We start from the raw sequence: 23351 nt of genomic DNA, 5'->3' as shown, positions 1-23351 counted from the left end.
CCTGGTGGAGGGAGCAGAGCCTCACCTTCAGGATAGGAGCCAGGAAGACGGAGATGCCAGTCAGGATGAAGACGATGGTGCCGGTCACTCTTTGTTCCCTGGCAGACAGGGACACAGGGTCAGGGTGAACTGGAAGATGCTCCATGACCACTCTAGCCCTCCATGACCACTCTAGCCCTCCAGCCCTCTGCGTGCACCTAAAGATTGTGGCCATACCCTGGCCTCCCCATTCCAGAGAGTAAACCTGCTGCCTGAGGCCCAGCTGACCAGCACATGGGACGAGAGTGAGCCCTGACTGAGGCAGTTGTAGGGTCGTCTGGGGGGCTATCCAGTGCCGTGACTAATAGTAGAGGTACTTGAGCCAAACTGACCTGGGTGTGGCTCTGCCACTGTCGTGTGGCATCAGACAAGGCCCTAAATGTCTTTAGACTCAGAGGAAGAAAGATAATGGAAACTGCCTTGGGAGTTGTGAGGATGAAATGGGAACATGCACTGATTATTATCCCTGCCCTCTGACTGCAAGAAGATCCCCATGGGGCATGACTAAAGGGAATTGGAGGAAGGGGGCCCGGCTGCTGGCAGAGCAGGCATGTGTCCCCGAGTGCCCGCGCCCAGGCACAACTCAGGTGGGGGTTGGGGGGTTCGGGGTCGACTGCTCAGGCCCAGTCATCTGTGGCTCAGGAGTCCAGGAGGGGACCCTGCCCTGACCAGACAAGGCTCACCGGGGCAGGCTGGGTAGCCTAGGTATTCCAAGGCAGTGAGGAGAAATTCTTTGGACAGCCAGTTCTGGTGTGAGCTCACCCCAGAGGCCCTAAGAGGTGGGAGATGCACATGGCCACTGGTAACAGGTAAGGGACCTGACATGGGCACAAGGGAAGGAGGAGTGAGGAGATGGAAGTGATAGGCCATGGGCCACAGGCTAGGGAGTGGGAGTGGTCCTGGGAAGACACTCTGAAAGAATGGAGATTGGGTAGGATCTACACCCATGGGAGGGGGCTTGAAGAAGAGGCAAAAAGACAGGCCCATGCAGGTGAGAGGTCAGTGTGCAATGGGCAGGGGTGGTGTACTGCTTGCAATCCATTACCAAAAAAGCACCACTTAGAACTGAATCTTTGTCTCCTTTTTCTCCTCCCTAGAAATATCACTCCTATCCTTGTAGGTCCTGGGCTGTCAGAGCAGGGGCCCCTTTTGCCCAAATACCTTGATGGTAAGAAAAACCTGCTTCCCTTCTACCAATCCAAACACCCTTGCTTAGGTGGGCCCCAGTCACTGCTCCCCACCTACCTGACCCCCAGGAACTGGGGCTGCTCCCCAGGGGCGCTGGTCTCTGTCTCCATCTTGAGGCTGTCGATGTGGGCGATGGAGATGACAGTGGCCGCCACATACCAGGGGAGCCCCATGAAGGAGCACAAGGCCATGAGGATGCCCACCCAGAACAGGTCCAGATGGTAGCCAGCAGCCTTCTGCATGAGGCAGTGGGAGACAGAGAAGCTGTCTAGGGAGTCTACACCAGGCCGCCTGAGGGTAGGAGGTGAGGGAGATAGAAATCTCCCCAGAGCAGCCATTTTGGGGAACATGGCTCAAGGCTCCCTTCAGCCTTCATTAGGTACTCTTGGGGTGTCGCTACCCTGAGGTGCTCAGGCATCACCAACCCCAGGGTTTGTTGAACCAGGGAAGGGACTCAGGAAAGGGAGGAGAGGTATTTAGGCTTGAGAGGCCCTGGGATTGGGTCCTTGGGAAGAAGGGCTCCTACCAGTGGTCACAATGTCTCTGCAATTCTTGAACAAGGGGTCTTGGCAGGGGCAGGCATTAGACCAAGCTATGAGTGGTCTAGATTGGGATGGAGGAAGGTAGCCCGAATCTCTTCAAACCCGAGACAGGGAGGGGAGTTGTAGGGACTGGGGGCACGGGTGATGGTGGGGGTGAAAGATTCTCCTCTGCCTCAGAGTTCTGGGTCAAAATTCCAGATCTGTTCAGACTCTCAAGCTCCCAGTCAAGAAGCTGGAAAGTCACTTTGGGAGAAGCAAGCAGCCCATACCTAGTGGCCCCTACTGGGTTTGGTCCTGGTCATTGCATCATATCACCCTGGCCCTGGTTGGCCTTACCCACATCTGGGGGTCACATTTCCCCACACATGCACCAGAACTCCAGGCTTCTGACCTCCTGCCTTGCTTTATAAATGGCCCCACATTTTGACAAAAGCACCATCTCCCTTCTTTTTTCCTTCCAACTTTGTGGGAAGAAAGAGGTTGTGCTCCTGCCCCTGGTAGCCGCCTTACCCTCAGCTTGTTCTCCTTCCGGTTGACTATGACAGCGGTGATCTGCTGGTCCATGAAGATCAGGATGGTCACCAGCAGGGCGGGCAGGATGCTCGCCAGGTATACCCACCATGGGTTCTTCCCGAAGGGAGCCACGAACCAGCCTCGGTCAGGCCGAGTGGGCTGAGCAGAACAAATGGAAATGGCCCTTTCCTCTCCCCTGTGCCAGTGCATTTGCTGCCTGGGGGCCCCAGTCTCCCTGACCTCCCACCACTCCCCCTGCCTGCCCCAGGGTGCCTTTTGAGCCTAATCTTTTCCTTCCAAGACCTTAGGCACCTGCAACTTTAAAGAGACCACAGACACAGATTTGGGAAGGGCATGGTGTCTGCTGAACTGAGATCCCTGGGATTGGTTGGGAACGAGGAGGGGCGGAGAGCTGGGAGACAGCTCGAGGACCTAACTGCAAGGTAGCAGGAAGCAGGAATGAGGCCCAACAGGCAAGAGTAAGGAATCTGATGGGCCCAGTGCCTAAGGCTTCTGCCTCTCCTCTGAGTTACCTCTCTGGGGAGCCTTACAGGAAGGTCTGTAAAACATCAGTCTATTAATTCAGACTTGTACCTTAAGAATATGGGATTATCTCTGCAGAAGCTGGCTGAAATCTCTCTTTTATTTAAGAGAAAGAGGTACTTTTTTGCATGTAAGCTATCAAAGAGAACCCTGGAGTCATAGCAAGGAGATCAAGCCCTTGAAGACAGGGAAGGTCAGTTCTAGAACCTCCAAGCCCAGTGTAGGTGGCTGATGCTCCTAATAAGGGAGCAGGGCCTGAGCTGAGCTTCAAGCAAATGGCACCAACTCAGGACTTACTAGGACTTCTGCAGCAGTTCTCAAGCTTGGCGCTGGCTTTCTGGGGGCACTTATTAAAATGCAGAACTCTGTGCCCTATCCCCAGACTTTCTGATTCCACAGGTCTGGGGCGGGGCCAAGAATATGTATTTCTAACAAATTGTCAGGTGATGATATGATGTTAGTCTGGGGACCACACTTGGAGCATCAGTGTTCTCAGGGATCATTTTCAACAGACCCCAGGTGACCCCACTTGAAGATTGCTGGAGCCAGGGGATCGCAGACCAACCTGTCAGTGGAAATCAGGGGGCTTCTGCTGGGCTGAAGGGTGGGTTCCAGTACCTTCCCCACTCTGTGACTCCACAGCAGGACTTCACTGTGAATATGTCCCCAGCCTACCGTCTCAAGGGACCACCCCCTGGGAGCCTGTGTGGAGGAAAGGTGGAGCATACCCAGAGAACCCCCACAGCTGAGAGTCTATGAAAGTCTGATGAGCAGAGAGGGGAAAGGAACTACAGCTGGTGGGTGGGCAGAGCTAATGTCCAGAGCAGGGACCAGGGGCAAACCTTGATGACACTGGGCACGTGCAACTTAGGGGTTGCCAGGCCGAAACAGGCATCAATTCCACAGAACAGCAGGATGGAGAAGATAATGGAAAAGTCAGCTACCAGGGCCCGGACCTGCAGAAAGGAGATGCATGAATGAAGCACCTGCACTCCTCCTGGAGGACTCAGTCCCCTGGCAGCAGGAGGACCGTGGCTAAGTACTTGGGTTTGAGTGTCAGCAGACCTATGTTCAAATCCTGACTCTGCCCTTGCTGGCTGTGTGACCTGGGGGAAGCAGGTCGTCTCTTGGAGCCTCAGTTTCTTCATTTGTAAAATGAACATAACAGTAGCACCTACTTCATAGACCTGAGTGAGCTAGGACATATTCAGAGGGCTTGGCATATGTTAGTGAGCATGGGAATTGTTATTAGACACATGGCATGTAGTCATTGCTGAAAGCATTTCCTGGTATGACAGACTGAACTGAGTCACTGTAAGGGGTGGTGAGAGCAAAGCTGAACTCCAAAGAAAATTTTAGCTCCTGATAATATGTGGCAGATTGCTGCACTGCCACCTGGGCTGGGAGGGAGGTTTCCAGTTCCACGGGGGACCCCTATCTGCCTGCAGACTTTCTGTCCACTAGGAATCCTTTGCCTCTTGCTCCTGTGTCTCAGAATGCCCATCCTAGGCCAGGTTCCTGATCTCCTCCCACTACCCCCTACCTTCTGACCAACGTCTATATTGCCACCTTTTCTATCTCTCTTCAGGGATAGCAGTTTCCAGAGAACAACAGGAAAAGAAGTTAGGAAGGGTAGGGGTAGGTAATGGTACATTGAATGCATTCTCTGTATCCATACTCACCTTGAAAACTGTTATTAAAATAATATATATATAGTTAAAAACCCACATAGTGTAGAAAGCAAAGTCCCCTACCTCACTTTTCTTCACTCCAGATGTACCCAATAAGTCTGCTTGATTTTAGTTGTTCTGGTGGTTTCCTCCATGTCATTAATATGCTATACTTTCATATTTTGATTTACAAATTTAAAGCAAAATCTACTGATAAAGATTTAGCTTACCTGCACTGTCCCTTCTGCCCTTTCCTCAGTCCCAATAATTGAGAGTTATTTTCAAACTCTTTCTATGGGTTTCCTTTATACTTTCAAGTTTTATAACTAACCCTCTCTTTCTGCTGACTTTACCAGTTGCTCTCGTGCTCCATCCTGGGAAGCTAGCTGCTTCCCTTCCCACCACCTCCCTCCCCATCCTGTTCCAACTGTGATTCTTCCAAGTGGATCTTTACATTGTCAAAGCTGAGAACACTCACATTGTGTTCCATAAACACATGTCTTTTGTGGTTTATCTGTAAGTTGATTCTAAAAGTTGGAAGTCAATAACTGCTTTATGTTACTATGATCATGTAAACCAAGCAGTGTGCAGATTTACAATTGGTTTTCTGCAATATTCCTAGCATCCAGATCAAAAGTTAAACCATATGAATTTGCCACTTTTTTGTAGAACAAAACAGTCAAATGCACTCCATTTCACATGGTCCAACCTAGCATAAAGATGGATGTAGTAAATAGTTGTGAACTCCTCAATCCTTAAGAAATGAAAATATACCCATTCAGTCAATACCTCTCTGTGATCCAGTGGCTTCCCTGTCACTGCTCTCTAGAGAGATCCACTGCTCTGAATTTAGACTTTATTATTCCCATGAATCTCTCTCTCTCTCTTTTAACATTTTCATTTATTTATTCATGAGAGATACACAGAGAGACAGGCAGAGACATAGGCAGAGGGAGAAGTAGGCTTCCTGCAGGGACCCCGATCCTGGGACTCCAGGTTCATGCCCTGAGCCAAAGGCAGATGCTCAACTACTGAGCCACCCAGGTGTCCCTATTCCCATGAATGTCTTAATACTTTTACTAAATATGTAGATAGCTCTAAACAAAATATGATATTGTTTTGCACATTTAAAAATTTTACATAAATGTTTTCATATTATTTGTAGTCTTCTGCAGTTTGCTTTATTTGCTCAACATTATGTTGGTGCTATTTTTCCTTGCGGATAGATGTAGTTTTAGTCTGCGTGTATATGCATTGCAGTTTAATATTTGTATGATTGTTTGCCATTTACTTCTTCATTCTCCTGTTGATTGATCAACTCAGATTATTTTCATTGCTTTCCTCTAAGAATCAATGCTTCTGTGAACATTCTTGCACACGTGAGAGTTTCTCTGGGGTGTATACCTGGGAGTGGAAATGCTCATTGGAAAATCATATCCATCTTTAACTCTATCTAAGAGGGCCAACGGCTCTCTCAAATGCTTGTGCCTATTTACACTTCTACCCACTTTTCACCTCCAACACTTGATATCCCAAGATCTTCATATCTTTACCAATCTTATGGGTATGAAATGGTACAGTCTCAGTTCTTCTCTGCAACACTAAATTCCAGTAGGCAACAGAGGAATTTGTAAGAAACTTAAGGGGGGGAAAGTTGGTGATAAAAGATAAAAGAAAGTTGGTGAATTATATTTAATCCTCCAGGAAATAGATATTCTCAGATGCAATTGCTGTTCTGGATCTTTTACATAAGAGGTGACTTGGATATAATCTGGTTGGAAAGTAGGGAGGTAGGGAGGGAATTTGCCTTGAGGATGCATTTGTGTTGCAAGCACACTATTTTTCCCCTCAGTTTGCATATTGCCAACTTCCTAAAGAGCTTTTTAGTTTTTATGGAATACTGAAAAAAAATTCAATTATTCATATCAATTTTATCATCATCATCAGTCGTAGTAGTAGTAGCAGCAACAGTAATATTTATTTAAGATGGCTTTAGGAGAGGGACGCCTGGCTGGCTCAGTAGAGCATGTGACTCTTGATCTTGGGATCATGAGTTCAAGCCCCATACTGGGTGTAGAGATTACTAAAAACAAAGAAGCATTAAAAAAAGATGGCTTTAGGAGAATGCCCTGGGATTTATAGTGGAAGAGTGTTGCTACAATTCTTCTGAGCTTCCCTCCCATTGCTTACATATACGCAAGTGCTCTTTTGATTAATTAATGTTTTATTTTGACCAGAAAAGAAAATGCAATTCAAATTAGTATTTAGCATTTCAATAGCATAAAAAATCAAGTACTTAGGAATAAGTCTAATAAAAAGTATGCAAGAGCTTAAGGCCAAAACCGAAAAAAAAAAAAAAAATATGGAGAGAAGACAGAGCCAAGTAAATGGTGAAGCATACAATATTCATGGATCAGTAGACTCCAAATTTCAAAGGTGTCAATCCTCCCCAGTTTACATTTAGGTTCAATACAATCCTATCAATATTCTAACAAGTTTTTGAGACACCTGGGTGGCTCAGCAGTTGAGCGTCTGCCTTCAGCTCAGGGTGTGATCCTGGGGTCCAGGATTGAGTCCTGCATTGGGGTCCTTGTGGGGAGCCTACTTCTCCATCTGCCTATGTCTTTGCCTCTCTCTCTGTCTCTCATGAATAAATAAATAAGGTCTTTAAGAAAAATTCTAACAAGTTTTTATTTTAGTAAAATTTAAGATTAATCTTGGAAAAAAAGGACAAAGAGGGAAAGTTTGGTCTGTAAGACATACAGACTTATTATGAGCCATACAAATGAAGACTGTGATACTGGCAGATAAATAAATCAGTGAAACAGTAAAGAACCTAGAAACAGACCCCATCATATGTGAATATTTGACACCTGGCAAAAGAAATATTGCAGAGCAGTGAGAAAGGAGAGTCTTCTTTAAAAAGTGCTATTTATATACATATAAAAAGAAACACAATCTCATACTATATGTCAAAAGTAATTCTGATATAACATGAAAGGAAAAACAATGAAGTTTTTAGAAGATAACAGGAGAATATCTTCTGTCCAATATTTTCCTTGAGGAAAATTCTGATGTATTTGATTATAATAAAACTAAGAATTTCTATTAGTCAATAGATACCACTAAGAAAGTAAAAAGGCCAGTCACATAGGAGAAGATATTTGCAACACAGATGATCACAAAAAGCTTTCTATCCAGAATATGTAAAGAAATCTTGCAAACCAGAAAGAAAACAGACAGACTGCCCAATAGAAAATGTGTGAAAGATTTGAATAGGCACTTCCAAGAAGAAAGTTAAATGGTTATGTGGCCAATAAATGCACAAGATTTTCAACTTCGTCATTGGGGAAGTGAAAAATTTAAAAACATAGTGAGATAGTACTACACAGAAAGACTAAAGATAAAAGTCTTATAATGTTGAGTATTGCCAACAGGACTTGGCAACAAGGGAACTCACTTCTCTCTGACAAGTCTGTAACCTGAAAAATCCCAGTGAGCCAGTGCTGATGTGGTGGGTGTCCATCCTGTCAGTGGGCCAGAACCCTCACAGGGAGACCCCACTGGGGCTTCCTTGTGAACTGCCTAACTGTAGGCCCCTTCCTAACCGCAGAGTAAGCTTACCTTGGTAGGGAAATAGCGGCTGAATTTGAACTTCTTCAGGGTCAAGGTCATGGAGTACGTCCCAAAGAAAAGGATGAAGGACATGAGTGCCAGGTCTGGGATGAATTGGCAGGAATTCCCAAGCAGCTGCCCACCATAGTTCAGACACTCCTTCTTGCTCAGCAGAGACCAGTCCAGTGCTGTGAGGTTAAGGGGGTTGTACTTGGAAGACCAAGCACAGGAGAGAAAGAGTCAGGGCCTTCCTGGGGAGTCAGATGTATCCTTGCCCCTGCAGTCCCTCAGGCATCCCACACATCCCTCCCCTCCTCCATGAGGCCCAGTAACAGAATGATGTCCCGGGATACAGGCCGTGTCAAGGAATAGCAAACAGCAGGACCCCCAGGAAGCTTACAAGCTGGCATGTGTTTCTTCAGTTCTAGGATGTACTGCAGAGTTAGCAAGGAGAAAAAGCTCAGAGGGTGGGATGCCTTCTCCTACAGTAGGCTCAGCTACTAGTTCAGCCAACTATGGATTTCTCTCCCAGAGCATATCACATTTATTCTTTCTTTTCCTTCTCCTATGCACACCTTTTCACATATTGGGGCATATGCCCCACCCTTGTCAGATCTCTCTTGAGTCAGTCACTTCAAGCACTTCCCCTTTTCATGTTTAGATGCTTAAAATCCAGTGTACACATAAGTACATATATAGACACATACATTTCTCTAAGTGTATGTATATGAGTGCATATATACATACATATATGTGTGTACACACATGTTCATACACATATGTTTTTAAGTGTAATAAAAGCAGAGTAATTTATAATAAAGTTAATATATACTTCAAACAATTACTGTGTAAATATTCAGCAACCTGCAAAATGAAGCCAGCAGGTATTTGTAACCACCTGTAATGAATGTTTGGCTTATAAGTGTGGTACTTTGCTATAATGGTGTTTTCCAGTGAATCATGCCTCTCTGTGTCCACACTCCTTTGCCATGTGACACCAATAATCCTCCCATCAACAAATGAAGTCTATTTCTCCACCCTTTTGAATCTGGCCTGGCCTTGGGTCTGCTTAGACCAGTGGAATAGGGGAGGAAGTGGCTCTGAGTGGGCTCTGGAGTTGTGGCCTTGAGGGGACTTGCAGGATCCATTCTTACCCTCTTGGAAACGTGAGACTGGCATACTGTGGGAAAGCTCAGGATCAGGAAATACCACGTGAAGAGAGAAATCCAGATTTGCAAGACATCTGCTGAGTGTCAGGGCCTCCCCCAATCACTGAAGCTATTAAAAATGCCCTCTTTCCGGGTCACATGCCTCTACTGCCCCACTGGTCCAGCCCCACATCTCACTCCTAGCTCATCTCCTGTGCTTTCCCTGTGCCATGACACCCTGTGTGCTGTCTCAGCCAGACTGGTCCCCTCACTGTCCTCAGAACAGGTTTTGTGTCTTCTTTGTTTGCCCTTCTGTCTGTGCTGGCCCTGGGTCTGGCATGTGCTTCTCTCTAGGGAACCAACTTTCTCAACCTTCAAGACCAGATTACATTCCACTTTCTCTCTGAGGCTTTCTTCTCCAGCTTGTTCCCATGGCTGGAAGGACACATGTGGCCCAGATTTGACACATGGCATGCTCTGCTTTTGCTGTCCCACCACCGTTCATGTTCATCTCTACACATATACTACCAGCAAGTTTGAGGACAAGGGCCACATCTGGTCTTGTCTTGTCTTTTCTTTTCTTTTTTCTTTCTTTTCTTTTTAACATCCCTTTAGCCCTCAGAGTACACATGGCACGTTGAACATAGTAAATATCCAGGCACAGGCATCGACGGATTCCCTTCTTTCCTCAAAATCAGATATTTGAAAATCTTAGGTGAAATTGCCAGCTGAACAGCCAGCTGCCTCTTCAGGGGTGACTAAAGCAGCAACCTCAGTGACCCACAAAAGTCCAAAGATCTTCCCCAAAGCCCACCAGGAGCCACCCTTGTCCTGGTTTTGGACTTTCCCACCATTGGTGCCACTCAGGCTGGGTGCCTCTCCTAAGGGCCACCGCTCATAGTTCCTGGCAGAGGCAGACCAGACCTGCTGGACGGGGGACTTGTGAGCACACAGGACAGATCAGACTTAGTGAGGGTCATAGCACTAACAACCTTCCTGGGGTTGTTGGGTGGGAGTTGGAGGCGCTGGGTAGAAAGGCAAGGAAGCAAATAGAAAGATGGCTGGGAAACTGTGTTTATACTGTTCTTTGTGCAGCCCTATTTACCATGCCTTACCTCTACCTCCCGTTCATGTGTGTGAGCACGTGCATGTGTGATATTTAGGCACACAAATTTCATAGGAAGAGATGTGTTTTAAAGGGGGGTTTTGACAGTATATACTTAGGATAAAAGTACGCATTGACACAGCTCCATGGGCCACCCTGGGGTGCAGCTGGGACTGGCTTCTGCAAGTCTGGCTTGCCAGAAGATGGTCTCTGTTTCCCAGCTTCTCCCACTATTCCCACAAACAAACGCCCTCGAGTGTCTGAGTAAGAGGAGAGGACTTACCAGAGAAGTGTTGGTGTTTGGTGCCAGCAGGGCTGAAGCATTGAACACGGTTGTATTCGCTGTGGATGAGCACAGGACATGGGCCAGGTCAGTGGCTGCTGGTGGGGAGAGCCTGGGGCCCCCATCAGGCCCCCACCTTCTCCATCTCCCACCATTCCTCAGAGCCCAGGAGTGGCTTCCCTTGTGAGGGCACCTCATCACGCCCTGGCTCCGCTCTGCTCTCCTCACTCTGCACAGTGAGGACAGGGGTGGTAGAGGAGCCTGGGTTACAGCTCTGACTGCCCCACTGGGCCGGTCTATGACAGCTCCTATCTGACCACGAAGGGCTCACTTTAAAAGCCAAAGTAAGGAATCTGCTACCAAGACCCAGTGCTGACACGAGCTGGGGAATGACGTGCCTTGTCCCTACCAGCAACTGGATCCACGTCTACGCTCTCAGACACTTTCAGAGGACTTATCCTGTCTCTGCTTTGCACAATGCCAAGCCTTAGAAGCATCATCTTGCCAAGTTCCTAAATTCCTACTATCCCCTTTTGAAAGATGAGGCCCACCAAAGCCCACACAGGTTAAGTAACCTGCTCATTTCCCCACGGTCGCACAACTCGTACTTGCAAGGAGTCATGATCCATCCCAGGCCCAGCCTAGATACCTCCAAGGTCTACACAGCAAGAATCCCTTCCTGTGCTGCTCTCCATGCCCCTGTCCAGATGTGTGTGTGTGTTTTTTAGGCCAACCGTAAGAACACATTGGCTTTGATATTAAATTTTCTAACCTACCCCTTGAATGCATGCTGAGGAAAATTAAACCCAAGTCCAAGCCTGAAGGTGAATCATAACCCAGAGGTACTGTCCTTAGCTGTTTACCACTCCCCTCCCCAGCCTCAGGGTTCCAAACTGTAGGTAGAGCATATAAGGGTTCCCATCACAGGCCATGAGAAGAACTGAGAACTGTAATTCCCTTCCTGTGGGATGTAGCCATTCATTAAAAAGGCAGGCTTTGGAGGCTGCTGTTTGCCTTCTCTCTCACGTGTGCTCCTGTGCTGCATGGGTAAAGAAGGGCCAGGTCCTCCTTGCCTTTCTTCTCTAAGCGAAGGCTCATTAAGTAGTTCCAATGGAGCAGGTTTGGGGAGGGAGGCAGGAGGCCAGCTAGCCAGTTTGCTGGCAATGAATCTGAAATGCGCTGCAAGCCATTTGGCTCCTACTGACTGTCCATGGTTGGTTAGGAACCCAGAGTGAAGTTGAAGCTATTCTTGAAGCTTCTTCAACCTCCAATAAGCTGTCACGGGGTGGATGTAATCACAGGGCCCCTCTATGTTGCCCACTTCTGGGGCAGTGGGGGGCTGGAATGACTAAGGAATTCAGTCTTGACCCAGGGCAGAATATTCCTAAAAGTTCTACAACCAGAGGTTTGTTACGATTATTCTGAAGAAAGCTTTACTAATAGAAATCAGGACATCTGCTACTTTACCTCACACCACTGACCAAGAGAACATGATGTGCAGTTAACCACAGAGCAGGGCAAGTGGGCCAGAAGTGGGTAACTCAGGGCTACCCACACAAACACTAGAGGACTCCCAGCTAATGCTTGAGCCTCAAGAACTCAGGTGCTTTTCCATTGCCCAAGCTTGTCAGACCAGACACACCTTTGATGTCTTCTTCTTAGACTTAGCCATTCTTTTATATTGGGTAGGGTTAATCTGAAAGTCACTTTGAGGTAAAGAGGATGAAATATAATATTTCAAATATTTGATTCCAAATATCAAATATTTTTAAATACTAGTGTTTACAAAGTGGTACTCACTTGGGATTGAAAGCAGCCAAATCAGTTGTGCAGCATCCATAAACAGAATACAAATCAGTTACAATGGAAACAAGATTAAATTTAAAAAGAGAGCTCCCCCACACAACAAGCTCTTAGGATGAAGAGTGGCAAAGACCAATAGGGTGCCTTGTCCAGACTGGGCTTTGCAGTAAAGCTAGGAATATGGAACATTTTGCAAGCAAGTGGACCATGGACTGGGAAAGAAACCCTCCTCACTTAGTTCCCCTAATGTCTAGAATTTTCCTTTTCATATTCTAGTCAAAACTAACTTGTCCTAATCCCAGTTCCTTTACTCTTGGTGAAGAAACTGAAAATCTAATCTTATAAGGGTTAGTGGCTAATGAGGGCTCCAAATTACTAATTAACAGCTGAATACAGCAATGGTTCTCAAACTTAAGCATGAATCAGAATCACCTGGAAGGCTTGTTACTATACAGCTGGCCCTACCTCCAGAGTTTCTGATCAGCAGGTGTTGGGTGAAGCCCAATAATTTGTATTTCTAACAAGTTTCCAGAGGTACTAATGCTGCTTCTGGAGACCACACTTTGAGAACCATGGCAATAGAGTGATCCAAAATGAGGAGGTTAAAAAAAAAAAAGAGGTGTTATCAGGCACCTGGGAAAGGGCAAAGGGGATACTCTTTGAAGGCAAGTAGATTTTATTATGGCCCTCAAATTCAGCCTTCTATGCTCCTACATCTCCTGTTCTTAGGGTATGTCTATGTTTGGTTTCGCCTGTGGACAGATGATTCTCAGAATGACCAAAATGCCACATATGACCCCAGAATTTGGACAGTTTCTCAAAGAGATCAAGGCCATGTACTTCCAAAAGCCGTGTTTGTGTGAACCTTTGTGTTCAGTCAATGCAATGAAGCCACCATCCAGTGGGCACAAGCAGCAAATGGGAGTATCCTGATGGGGCCTAGGCCACAGAGGAGAGATTCACTCCAGGGCAGAATGAAAAAGGCCTGCAGGTAGGATCTCCTCCATTGCCTAGGCAAGCAGCATGTTCTGGCTCAGGACAAACAATAGCTTAATCTATGCTGAATTTTAATGAAATAACTCTAACTTAATGATAGAAAAAAATTAAGTCTAGACTTGTTTACAAAACCAGTGCAGTGACAGAGGGAGAGAGGGTATAACCAGAACTATACACCCTGAGGTCAGGACATCTTCCTCTCCATGAGGCCTAGTCTAAAGCAGGGTGCACAGTGACTGTACAGTAAATATTTTTGATTGACTTATGATCAATCTTTTATCAATAACATGTGGAGTACTAAACAACACAAAATCTACTTGTGTCAAACTCCAATCCAATCTGGGTATAGATTTGGAAGCCTCACAAGAGTTCTATGAGACCATCAGGGCCAGCATTGATATTCCTCTTTCATAGCTAGGGAAACTGAGCTTCAATGTGACCTTGGGTTGTCTCTGGGCCTCACTCTTCTCTCTGAGTCCAGCTTGGTAGTACTTAGAGATATATGGACAGATCTCTTTCTCTCTCTTGATCTAGATCTATGTATTTATGGGTGTCCCTGCTCCACGGCATCCTGGTCACCCCAGACAAGGCCCACTGAAGGCTCTGAGGGCATGACTAGGACTGTGAAGGGAGGCCAGTGGTTGAGACTATAGGAAGCCCTAACTGTACAGATGACATTTTTTTGGTTAGTAAGGAATTCCACAGAAAAGGCACTATGTATTATCAGGTTGACCAGTTGGTTGATTCAACCTCCCACCCAATGCCAGAAATCTATCTTTTGTTTTGAGAGAGAGAGAAAGAGAGCAAAGAGTTCTGGGGGGAGCAGAAGGAGAGGGAGCCCAACATGGGGCTCAATTTCATGACCCTGAGATCATGACCTGAGACAAAACCAAGCCAGTGCTTAACTGACTGAGCCCCCCAGCTCCCTCAGGAATTCTGTTTATACCACCATTGGCAGACGGACATCCAAGTGTTCAGGTAGCTTGCTACCACTCAAGGGGCCTGATACCTCTCAGGATGGTACCTCCTACATTTGAGTAGAGAGCTGTGGTGAGGGGAGAGTGTGTGGGTGAAGGCCCAGGGCACATCTGGGATTACCGGTCACCTGTGTCAGGGGCAACACACTCGCATTTGTAGGTGGTGATGGAGTCAGGCTTAAAGTCCATGTTGATGGGATAGTACTTGAAGGCACTAATCATCTTCTTGATGGCATCATAGATGAAAATGAAGCTGATGAGGGTGGAGAAGCCCTCTTCGGTGAAGCGGGTGATATACTTGATGATAAAGCTGGCATCTGTGGCCACCAGGATAAGGCACTGGATGGCTGAGTGGAGACCAATCCAGAGGCGGAACTCCATGTAGTCCAGGCCATTGCCTCTGGAAGATAGAGGGAAGGAAGGGGCCTCCAGCCCAGGGCTCTTCACAGTACTTGGCTCCCCAACCCAACCTGAGTGGCTCATCCATCCCTTCTGTGGCACAAATGCCCTTCTAGGAGCTGTGAGAGGACAAGGGACAGGGAGAATTCCTGGGTGGGATTGTTTCATCTTTGCAAATTCTGGCAAAGATCTCATGGGGGATGGCAGGAAGGTGCTAAGACATCTCAATTCTCACACATTTGGTAACAAACACCCAGGGTGAATGAAAAACAGGGAATATCAGAGTAACAGAGCTTGGGGAGGCCTTAAAATGGTCTCATGTTGTAGATGAGGCAATTAAGCTCAGAGTGGTGAGAGCAGGTGCAGGTGTGAGAGTAGGCACCGGGGGCTACCAACGGCACCTACTTGCTGAAGTCAAAGAGGAGCTTCTCAAAGATGAGGATGGGCCCTGTGCTGCTGAGGATGATGAGAGGCTGTCCCGAGAAGAGGCAGAACAAGGAGCCGGCCATAGCAGTGCCCAGGAAGCTCTCCATCACTCCCTGGGGGCATGAGGAGTATGAGGCTCAGTGGAAGCAGGAGAAGGGGCATCTTGGCATAGGCTAGAACCCAGCCAAGGGCCCAGGCCACAGTGCTCATCCTTTATTCTGGGCCCTCTCCTTCCCAAATTCTGCCTCCTATCTCCTATTCCACACCCTCCTCCCAATCACCAGTATCACTCTCTATTTATATTTGGACTAAGGTCCCATGTAACTTCTTTTTGGCACCCTACAACTTAGAAAACAGGGCTGCCGGTGGATGTGCTTGATCTCATGCCCACACTACTCCCAGAGGACAGCCTATTTGTCCATCCAGTCATTTATTCATTCAAAAATCTGTTAGGTGCTTTTAGAGGTCAGACCACTCATTCATTCAAAATCCATTAAGTGCCTACTGTGTACCAGGCATTTTGTTAGGTACTGGGGACCCATCAGTGAATGAGATAATGCATCTTCAGTCTAATGGGAAATACAAACAAGTAACCACCAGACAATTTCCATACAGCAGTTTTTCAACCTTTGTATTATTGACATTTTAGGCTAGACAATTCTTTGTTGTAGAGGGATGTCCTGTGCATTACAGGATGTTTAGCAGCATGCCTGGTCTCCACCCATCAGATGTCAGTAGCACTCTGTTCCCCAGTTATGACAACCAAAACTGTCTCTATGTCTCCTGGGGAACCAAATCATTCCTTGTTGAGAATCACTGCCTTGGAGTGTGATAAGCTGGGATAAGTTCAAGGCGCCATAGGAGAACATAATAGGTGTAAGAGAGTGGTCAGAAAGGCTTCCCAGGAGGTATATATATAGAAGCTGAGACCTCCCCAAAATGAGCAAGGAATTGACCAGGAGAATAAGGTAAGCAGAGTGACAAAAAAAGATGGTTCCAGGAATAGCAACTCTTGTTCACAAAAGCTGGAGCTGAAAGGGAGCATGCCTTTGAATAATGGAAAGATGATGAAGATTGATGGAAAACATAATGGGTAAGGAAGACAGGAATCTGAGAAAAGGATCTTTGGAGATGAGTCTTGAGAAGCAAGTAGAGTCATGTCATGAAGACAATGTGGGGAAGCTGGGATTTAGAAGTCAAGGATGATGCATGGATAGCTGGATAAACCATGGTGTCACTTGCTATGTTGGGATAGCAGCAGGTCTAGTGGGAAGACAATGGATGCAATGTTGACTCTCTGAGTTGAGGGATCTCATATGAACATGCCCAGGAGATAGTTGGATATTGGACCTGCAGTTCAGGAGAGTGGTATGGTCTGAAGATAAGCATTCATCTCAATTTATCTGTAGTAATAAGTCTTCACCTTGGCTTCTAAGCTTTCCAATGGTTCTACCCTGAAGGCCCCATGGGACAAGACCCTTGACTGGGATATGGGCTGGTGTCTCTGCTGACTGATGTTTTTCCAAGGGAGGCCTGTATTGTTGTCATGGTAACAGATTACCATCTTTCTAAAGATGTCTTAATTCTAGGCAAAGAATTTAAGATTGATTTAAAAAATGTGCAAAGAAGTCTCTAATTAATAACTTAATTAATTCTGATTGCTCATTCACACATCAGTGGGAAAAGTATCAAACAACAGAGAGGATCATTCCCCTTAAAAGCACTGCATAATGTATAGAATTATTGAATCACTATGTTATACCTGGACACTAATATAGCATTGTATGTCAACTATACTTCAATAATAAAAATTGACAAAAAATAGAGTGCAATTAACACAACTTTATAAATGTTAAAAAAAGTTTGATCTATTTATGTCATCCTTACATTTGGACTTTAGTAACACAATTTAACTTTAGATCTTTTAATACTGTAGGCTCACTACTTTTTTGGAAGGGTAAAAGATCACTAAAAGTGATGTTCTGAGCCCCATGGTGGGTGAAACTCAAGCCCTGGTTTTGGGATTATGGTATGAAACTCCTTACCACTGCCTGGTGGCAGAAGATTTTATGGAGGTTTGCACAGATGTCCCCAGTTAGCAATAGTTGTGCCTCTGATAAACACCATTGGCTATGATACTGCCACTGCGCAAACTTAGCACTCACAGCCCCAGCTCACACACACCTGATAATTGTCAGTGGCATCCCCCAGAAGCCCACCAAAGGTGATTGCGTTGGTGATACAGCCGAGGTAGATGAACAGGATGGCAGAGATGGACTGAATGTGAAAACCGTCATAGAAGTCACTCAGGAACCAGGGCAGCTTCCTCTTGATATCCAGACGCAGGCCACCGAAGAACCTGCTCAAGACAGGCCCAGGGGCTGCTTTCTCACTACAAACACCAGTGCAGGGGTAGGGCTATTTATAGGAGCCTGCAGAATTTGGGGCAAGAAAAGGACCTTGACTAGAGGTGGAAGGGAACAGGGGTCTTTCTACTAGCACATATAAAGGCAGAGAGGATTTTTGCAGGACTGAAAGTCTGTGGTTAGCATCATCCTGACTGGAAAGGTGGTCAGAAACAGCCTGGATGGGCAAGGGAAGGCCTGATGGGAACATGTCCTAGAGTAGACCTAACATCGTATGGGGAAAGGAGATCGTGGGGTCCACAGAAATCCTGCCGTCCTCTTCAGTGATGTCCCTGATCATCTTCAGGGCATCTGCCTGTGCTTGGTAAACAGAGATGTGTCCAACTTTAGGAGAGAGAGAGAGAGACAGCCCAGATTCATCAAGGGCAGGTTCTCAGTCTTAGAACTGGTTTCTTTATTCTCTGGAACAATCAAGTAGGAATTTTAGGTTTAGGGACTGTGCTATTGGATATAGTATTCCCCACAGCTCCTAATGCAATGCTTGGCATGGAGCCGGGTTTCTCAGCCTTGGAACTATTGACATGTCAGGCTGCGTAATCCTTTGTCATGGGGCTGTACTGGGCCTTGTAGCATGCTGAGCAGCATCTCTGGCCTCTGTCCACTAGATGCCAGCAGCAACCCCCCTCTAGTTGTGGCAAATAAAAATGTCTCTGGACATTGCCAAATGTCTCCTGGGGGAAGATGGGGGTACAGGCAAAATTATCCCCAATTTGGAAGCACTGGTTGGCATAGAGCCAAAGACATATAAAACATGACTCCATTCTCAAAGTCATAATTTACATATAGCTTTGCAGGGCCATGTCCTTTCCTAAATTCAGAGCAACCCGAATTATTCTAAAAGACAGCAAGGAAACCCAAGCCAGGAAATCTCAATCTCAATCTCAATCTCTCTCTCTCTTTTAAAGAAAGAAAAAAGAGAAAAAATTCAAATTGTGCTGTTATGGATTAAATAGTGTCATCCCAAAAGACATATTGATGTCCTAAGGGACATAGGGTCTTTGCAGATATAATCAGGTTCAGAGGAGGTCATGGCAGTGGGCCCTAATCCAATATGACTAGTGTCCTCAGGAGAAAAGTGCCATTGGAAGACACATGCAGGGAGAACACCACATGAGGACAGACACATAGACCAGAGCCCTGCAGCTGAAGCCAAGGACGTCAAGGACACCGAGGACTGCTGGCCACCACCAGAATCTGGGGAGAGGGAAGGGAGGATGCCATCCAAAGTCTCAGAGGGAGCTGGCCCTGCCCAGACCTTGATTTGGATCTTCTACCCTCCAGGACTGTGAGAGAAAACTTCTATTGTTTAAGCCACCTAGAACAGGACATTTTGTTATGGCAACCCTAGAAGACTCACACAGGAACAGAGTATCTAGAGGAAAGTGTGTGTTCCTGCACTCCCGTGCTGGACCTCACTTCCCTTCTCCTGCCACAATAGTTGCCTCTTTTGCCAGATCCAGAGGGGTTTGAGGGGATGGGCAGGGAAAGAGTGCAGTGTCCGGACCCCATGGCCGGGAGTGGGAGCTGCAAGGCAGAGGTGGGAAAGGTTCGCACAGGTGGGTGAGAAGGAGACAAGCCTAAAGGTTGTCTGGCATTCCCGTCAGGCCTGGGGTGGGCACCTTCCAGTCCAGATAAGTTCTTCCCCGATTTCGTGCATGGCTGGCATCTCTCCTTCATCCCCGCTGCTCCCTCCGCCAGCCCCGCCACCACTGCCACCGCCACCGGCGCTGCCTCCTGCAGCTGCTCCGCTGCCTCCCCCTGCAGAGCCGTTCATCTGTCTGAGCTCCATCAGCGAAAACACGGATTTCCTGTAAGGAGCCAGGGGGGCAGGGGACAGTGGGGCTCCCAATCCTGGGATGAACTTAGCTCCTCTAGAACAGTCCTGAGAATGCCTCTTACCTCTCTAACAAAAATCATGAAATAAAATAGAGACAAATGCAGAAAATGGCCTCACAGTACCCCTGCACAGGTCACCCAGATTTTACAGATGTTCACAATGCAGCATGTTGCTTGCTAATTTTTTTTTTTTGAGAGATAAAATGACACCAGGTCCAAGGATATACTATATCCTCCAAAATATAGTATAAACCCATCCACGCTGACCAGAAAAGTCATGAACAGACTTGGACAGACAGTCATGGAGCTCCCTTTGAACCACTTCCCTCCTCACCACCCCTCCATCCACAAACATACCTCTTATCAGCAGAGGGCACTTTCTTGGGAGGCTCAATCCGGATATTTGGGTCCCATTCTCCAGGGGGAAGGACAATGACCTCATCCAGAAACTCATCAATTCCTGCTATCAGATCTTCCCGATTCCGGGCTTTATAGGCTACGTCACTGAAGAGCTGGCAAGGAAAGAGTAAGGGGATGTCTTGCTTCTCCTTCACCTCCTGGGAGCACATCACATATAGTTTCGGAGAAAATCCCTTTGAACCTTTGCTCCTGCCAGCTCACTCTGTCTTTAGGTGAGGACAGAGCCCAGCAGGTGAAATTACACACGGTGGGGAGCAGCGGGTCTTGGGGGAAGACCTGGAGGCCAGGTCTCCCTGTCCTCACTGAAGGTCTTTAGCTGAGTTACTTAACTGTTCTGCTTTCAATTTGGCAGGGAACAAGTTTATTAGAAAACCTGTACAGAACCCAGTCCTAGCAGCTCAGTTATTTTAGATCTGATTATAACTTCCTCGCCCCTCATCCTTGGAGGGTCAGACTGCATCATTCCAGGCTGTCTCCAGGACGTTCTTTCTGATTTACAGATCTTGCCTGTGTTTGAAGTCTTCTAGGCTCCCCACCACTCCTGGGACAGAGAGAGCTCTCAGCTATGCCTATCGGCTCTGTCATCTCTGGGTCACCTCCTGCTCTTGAGGCTCTTACACTGAGCCTAAGTCGAACCACTTTTACCCAGCTTCTCTATCTCTAAGCTTTGGTTCCTATTCTCTTTGTCTGGAATGCCTGCCTCCTCTTAGGCTTGTGCAGGATCTACCCAATTCCTGCTCATCCTTAGCTTACAGCCCTCTCTTACGTGAAGCCTCTCCTGGCTGCCCGGACAGTTAGCATATGGTTCACTTTTAGAATTACAAGTCTGTCTCTCCCTCTTGATCAGCGCTCCTAAAGGGCAGTGACTGAACTGATTCTTATAATCTTCAGTTCCCTGCATAAGCCTGGCACACAGTAGGTGCTCAAATGTGCCTGTTGGATAAGTGAGGGAATGAAAGCATAGTGCTTGATGCAGGAACCATGGCATTCAGGAGTACACGCTTTTTGTTGCTACTTACATCATCTACCATGAGGGTTGCAATGGCACGGCCAATTTCATTGTAGGATTTTGCTCTCCCAGAAGGTCCAAGCAGTATGAACAGAAATCTGCAAAGAAGATAAAGGAGGAGGAGGAAATTGACAAGGAAAAATAGAAGCAGGTAAAGACAGGGATTCTCTGGCCCTGGACATTATTCTTTCTTAACTCATGAATTGACCATACACTTGTCCCTTCCCTCCTTTGAATCTCATAGTTGCTCTGGAAGGACGTCTTTTCTTCACCCCCATCCTCTCCCCCTGGAGTATCCTCACCATTGTCTTATGGCCCAAGCCCAGCCAACAGTATCTCAGCTCCTTCTTTTAAATGATTATTTTAAATAAGCTCTAAACCCCACCCCTTAGTCAAAAGATTTCCCTCCCCAGCAATTCCCTAATTTTCCTTCTGTTTTAGGGGTGTCTCCAACAGCTCTTTATGCCAACTGCATGGACAGCTGGCTTCCTTCAGGCGGGTGTAGGGGCAGATTTCAGTGGCCCTCACCTGGTGGGGACAGGCACCTCGGTCACTCCTCCCAACATGGCCGATTGAATGAGACGCACGAAGGCGATGAATGGCTGGTCAAGGAAGTCCACCTCACCGACAAGCACATTGGAGGCTTCTGAGTCCTTGGGGATCTTCTTCATAAACTTGTTTTTCCGCTGGCAGGGAGGGGGAAACAAGATGCCCGTGGATACTCTCATCAGTGGTTTCAGCATTCAGTATCCCCAAACCCCTTTAGATTGCTGTGAAGGCCTGACTTTAAAAAATTCTCCAAGTATTTCTCAGGAGACTGAAATAACCAAACACTTTCCTCTGTTCTGTAGATGAGGAGACTCAAAATCCGTCAACCCCAGGACCAAGCCAGCCTTAGGAGACAGGAAGGAACAGGCAGTGACTTAACCCCTAAGACATTCCTTGATGAGTAGAAACTGCTCAAATGAAGTATGAGCTGAGGGGTCATACAAGAAAGCCAAGGTTTGCCAGACATCAGGCCTCATCCCCCAACCCCCTGAGGCTCAAGCAGGTGGGAGTCGGCTCTTCCACACCAAGCACCCAACCCTCCCTCTCTGCCTTCACCTTGAGTGGCTGTGGAAAGGATTAGGCCCATTCTGGTGACCAGGGCAGACATGTTTGTCTTCCCTTGCCATCAGCTTCCTGGCTGACAGGAGCCCCTGGGCCCCATCTCCAAGTCCGTGGGAGACTTCCATGTCCCCAGGTCATCCCGAGGGGAAGTCCTAAGAAACTCATGGCTTCTGAGACTTTCCAACTATAGACTATCAGGATGCTAGGGGCTAGTGTCTGTTCAGGGCAGGAAGGTCAAATAGGCAGAGCGAGTGGGGTCCAATAGGAGAGGTACCAGAAACAGGCCCTCATCCCAAACTTATTCTCACTCTCTACATCTATGACTTCATTCCTAAGGTTAAGACACAGACTCCTCCTGAGTCCTATTGTACAATGAAAATGCCCCAGGGACAGTCATGTACAAGTTTTTCTTTTTTTTTTTTTTAATTTTTATTTATTTATGATAGTCATACAGAGAGAGAGAGAGAGGCAAAGACATAGGCAGAGGGAGAAGCAGGCTCCATGCACCGGGAGCCCGACGTGGGATTTGATCCTGGGTCTCCAGGATCGCGCCCTGAGCCAAAGGCAGGCGCCAAACCGCTGCGCCACCCAGGGATCCCAAGTTTTTCTTAGTCTTTAACATCATAGGGTGCATTGGTTTTTCGGATTGCTTCCCCTCAGCAGCAAGGGGATGGGCAAGGGACAGAGATAAATTTGTACAGAGAGGAAGGGGAGGAAGGCTTTTGTGGGGGCAGGGCTGGTAGAAGTCCCTGATGGCCAACAAAGGAAGAAGGGACCAGAGGGGGAGGCAAGTCCTAAAGAGATCTTGTGGACACCACAATTTTGCCACCCTTTCCTCCTTGGCCAGAGTCTTTCCTTGTACAGATTCCTTGTGTCTTTTCCTGGCCCTAGGCAGGGGAATGGCTCACAACTGTTCCCTGATGCATTCATGGGGGGTGGGATACACACTGGGCTGGGTGGACTACCAGTTCAAGAAAAAGCACGTGAGTGACAGCTGCACCCTTATAATCTTTTAAATTCAAACCAACCAACCAACAAATAAAACTCTTCACAGCCACCCATGCAACAGTCCCAAGGACAAATAAGCATGGCCGGGAGTTAAATGGGAACCAGAGTCCCAAAGGCTCAAAAAGTCCTTCTGTTACAGATGAGTCAGCTGATTCATAAGCAGGTTCTTCAGGATGAAGGACTGGGTGTGCCAGGAGAGCTATTGTCCCACACTCCCGGCATCATGCCCCTGAGCATCTGGCAGGGAGGGGATCCAGGGGACAGGAGGAGGAGGGGTAATAGGAGTGCCCTGGAG

The 23351-nt window shown here is 47.1% G+C and overlaps 1 protein-coding gene across 8 annotated transcripts in view; it reads right to left on the bottom strand.

The window, feature by feature from the left end:
- SLC4A5 (solute carrier family 4 member 5) overlaps window positions 1–23351 on the bottom strand; it is a 108426-nt gene that overhangs the window by 16628 nt on the left and 68447 nt on the right. For 7 of the 8 annotated variants that reach the window (XR_003139592.2, XM_025453614.2, XM_025453620.3 and 4 more), the window contains 13 exons: window positions 21467–21624; window positions 20949–21036; window positions 19867–20021; window positions 19293–19481; window positions 17432–17606; window positions 15227–15360; window positions 14551–14822; window positions 10647–10705; window positions 8120–8320; window positions 3668–3781; window positions 2280–2441; window positions 1285–1463; window positions 26–98 (listed from right to left, as the gene is read on the bottom strand). Coding sequence is in view for 7 of the 8 variants with exons in the window: in XM_025453614.2 (XP_025309399.1) it covers window positions 26–98; window positions 1285–1463; window positions 2280–2441; window positions 3668–3781; window positions 8120–8320; window positions 10647–10705; window positions 14551–14822; window positions 15227–15360; window positions 17432–17606; window positions 19293–19481; window positions 19867–20021; window positions 20949–21036; window positions 21467–21624 (1959 nt within the window). In the remaining variant the exon portion in view is untranslated. The remainder of the gene's footprint in view (window positions 1–25; window positions 99–1284; window positions 1464–2279; window positions 2442–3667; window positions 3782–8119; window positions 8321–10646; window positions 10706–14550; window positions 14823–15226; window positions 15361–17431; window positions 17607–19292; window positions 19482–19866; window positions 20022–20948; window positions 21037–21466; window positions 21625–23351) is intronic. The other variant, XM_035701051.2, reaches the window with a different exon arrangement.

Source organism: Canis lupus, chromosome 17, assembly GCF_003254725.2.
Source record: "Canis lupus dingo isolate Sandy chromosome 17, ASM325472v2, whole genome shotgun sequence".
NCBI classification, from domain to species: Eukaryota; Metazoa; Chordata; class Mammalia; order Carnivora; family Canidae; genus Canis; species Canis lupus.
The sequence above is the reverse complement of the archived record's forward strand: the minus strand, read 5'-3'. Positions and strand labels throughout refer to the sequence as shown.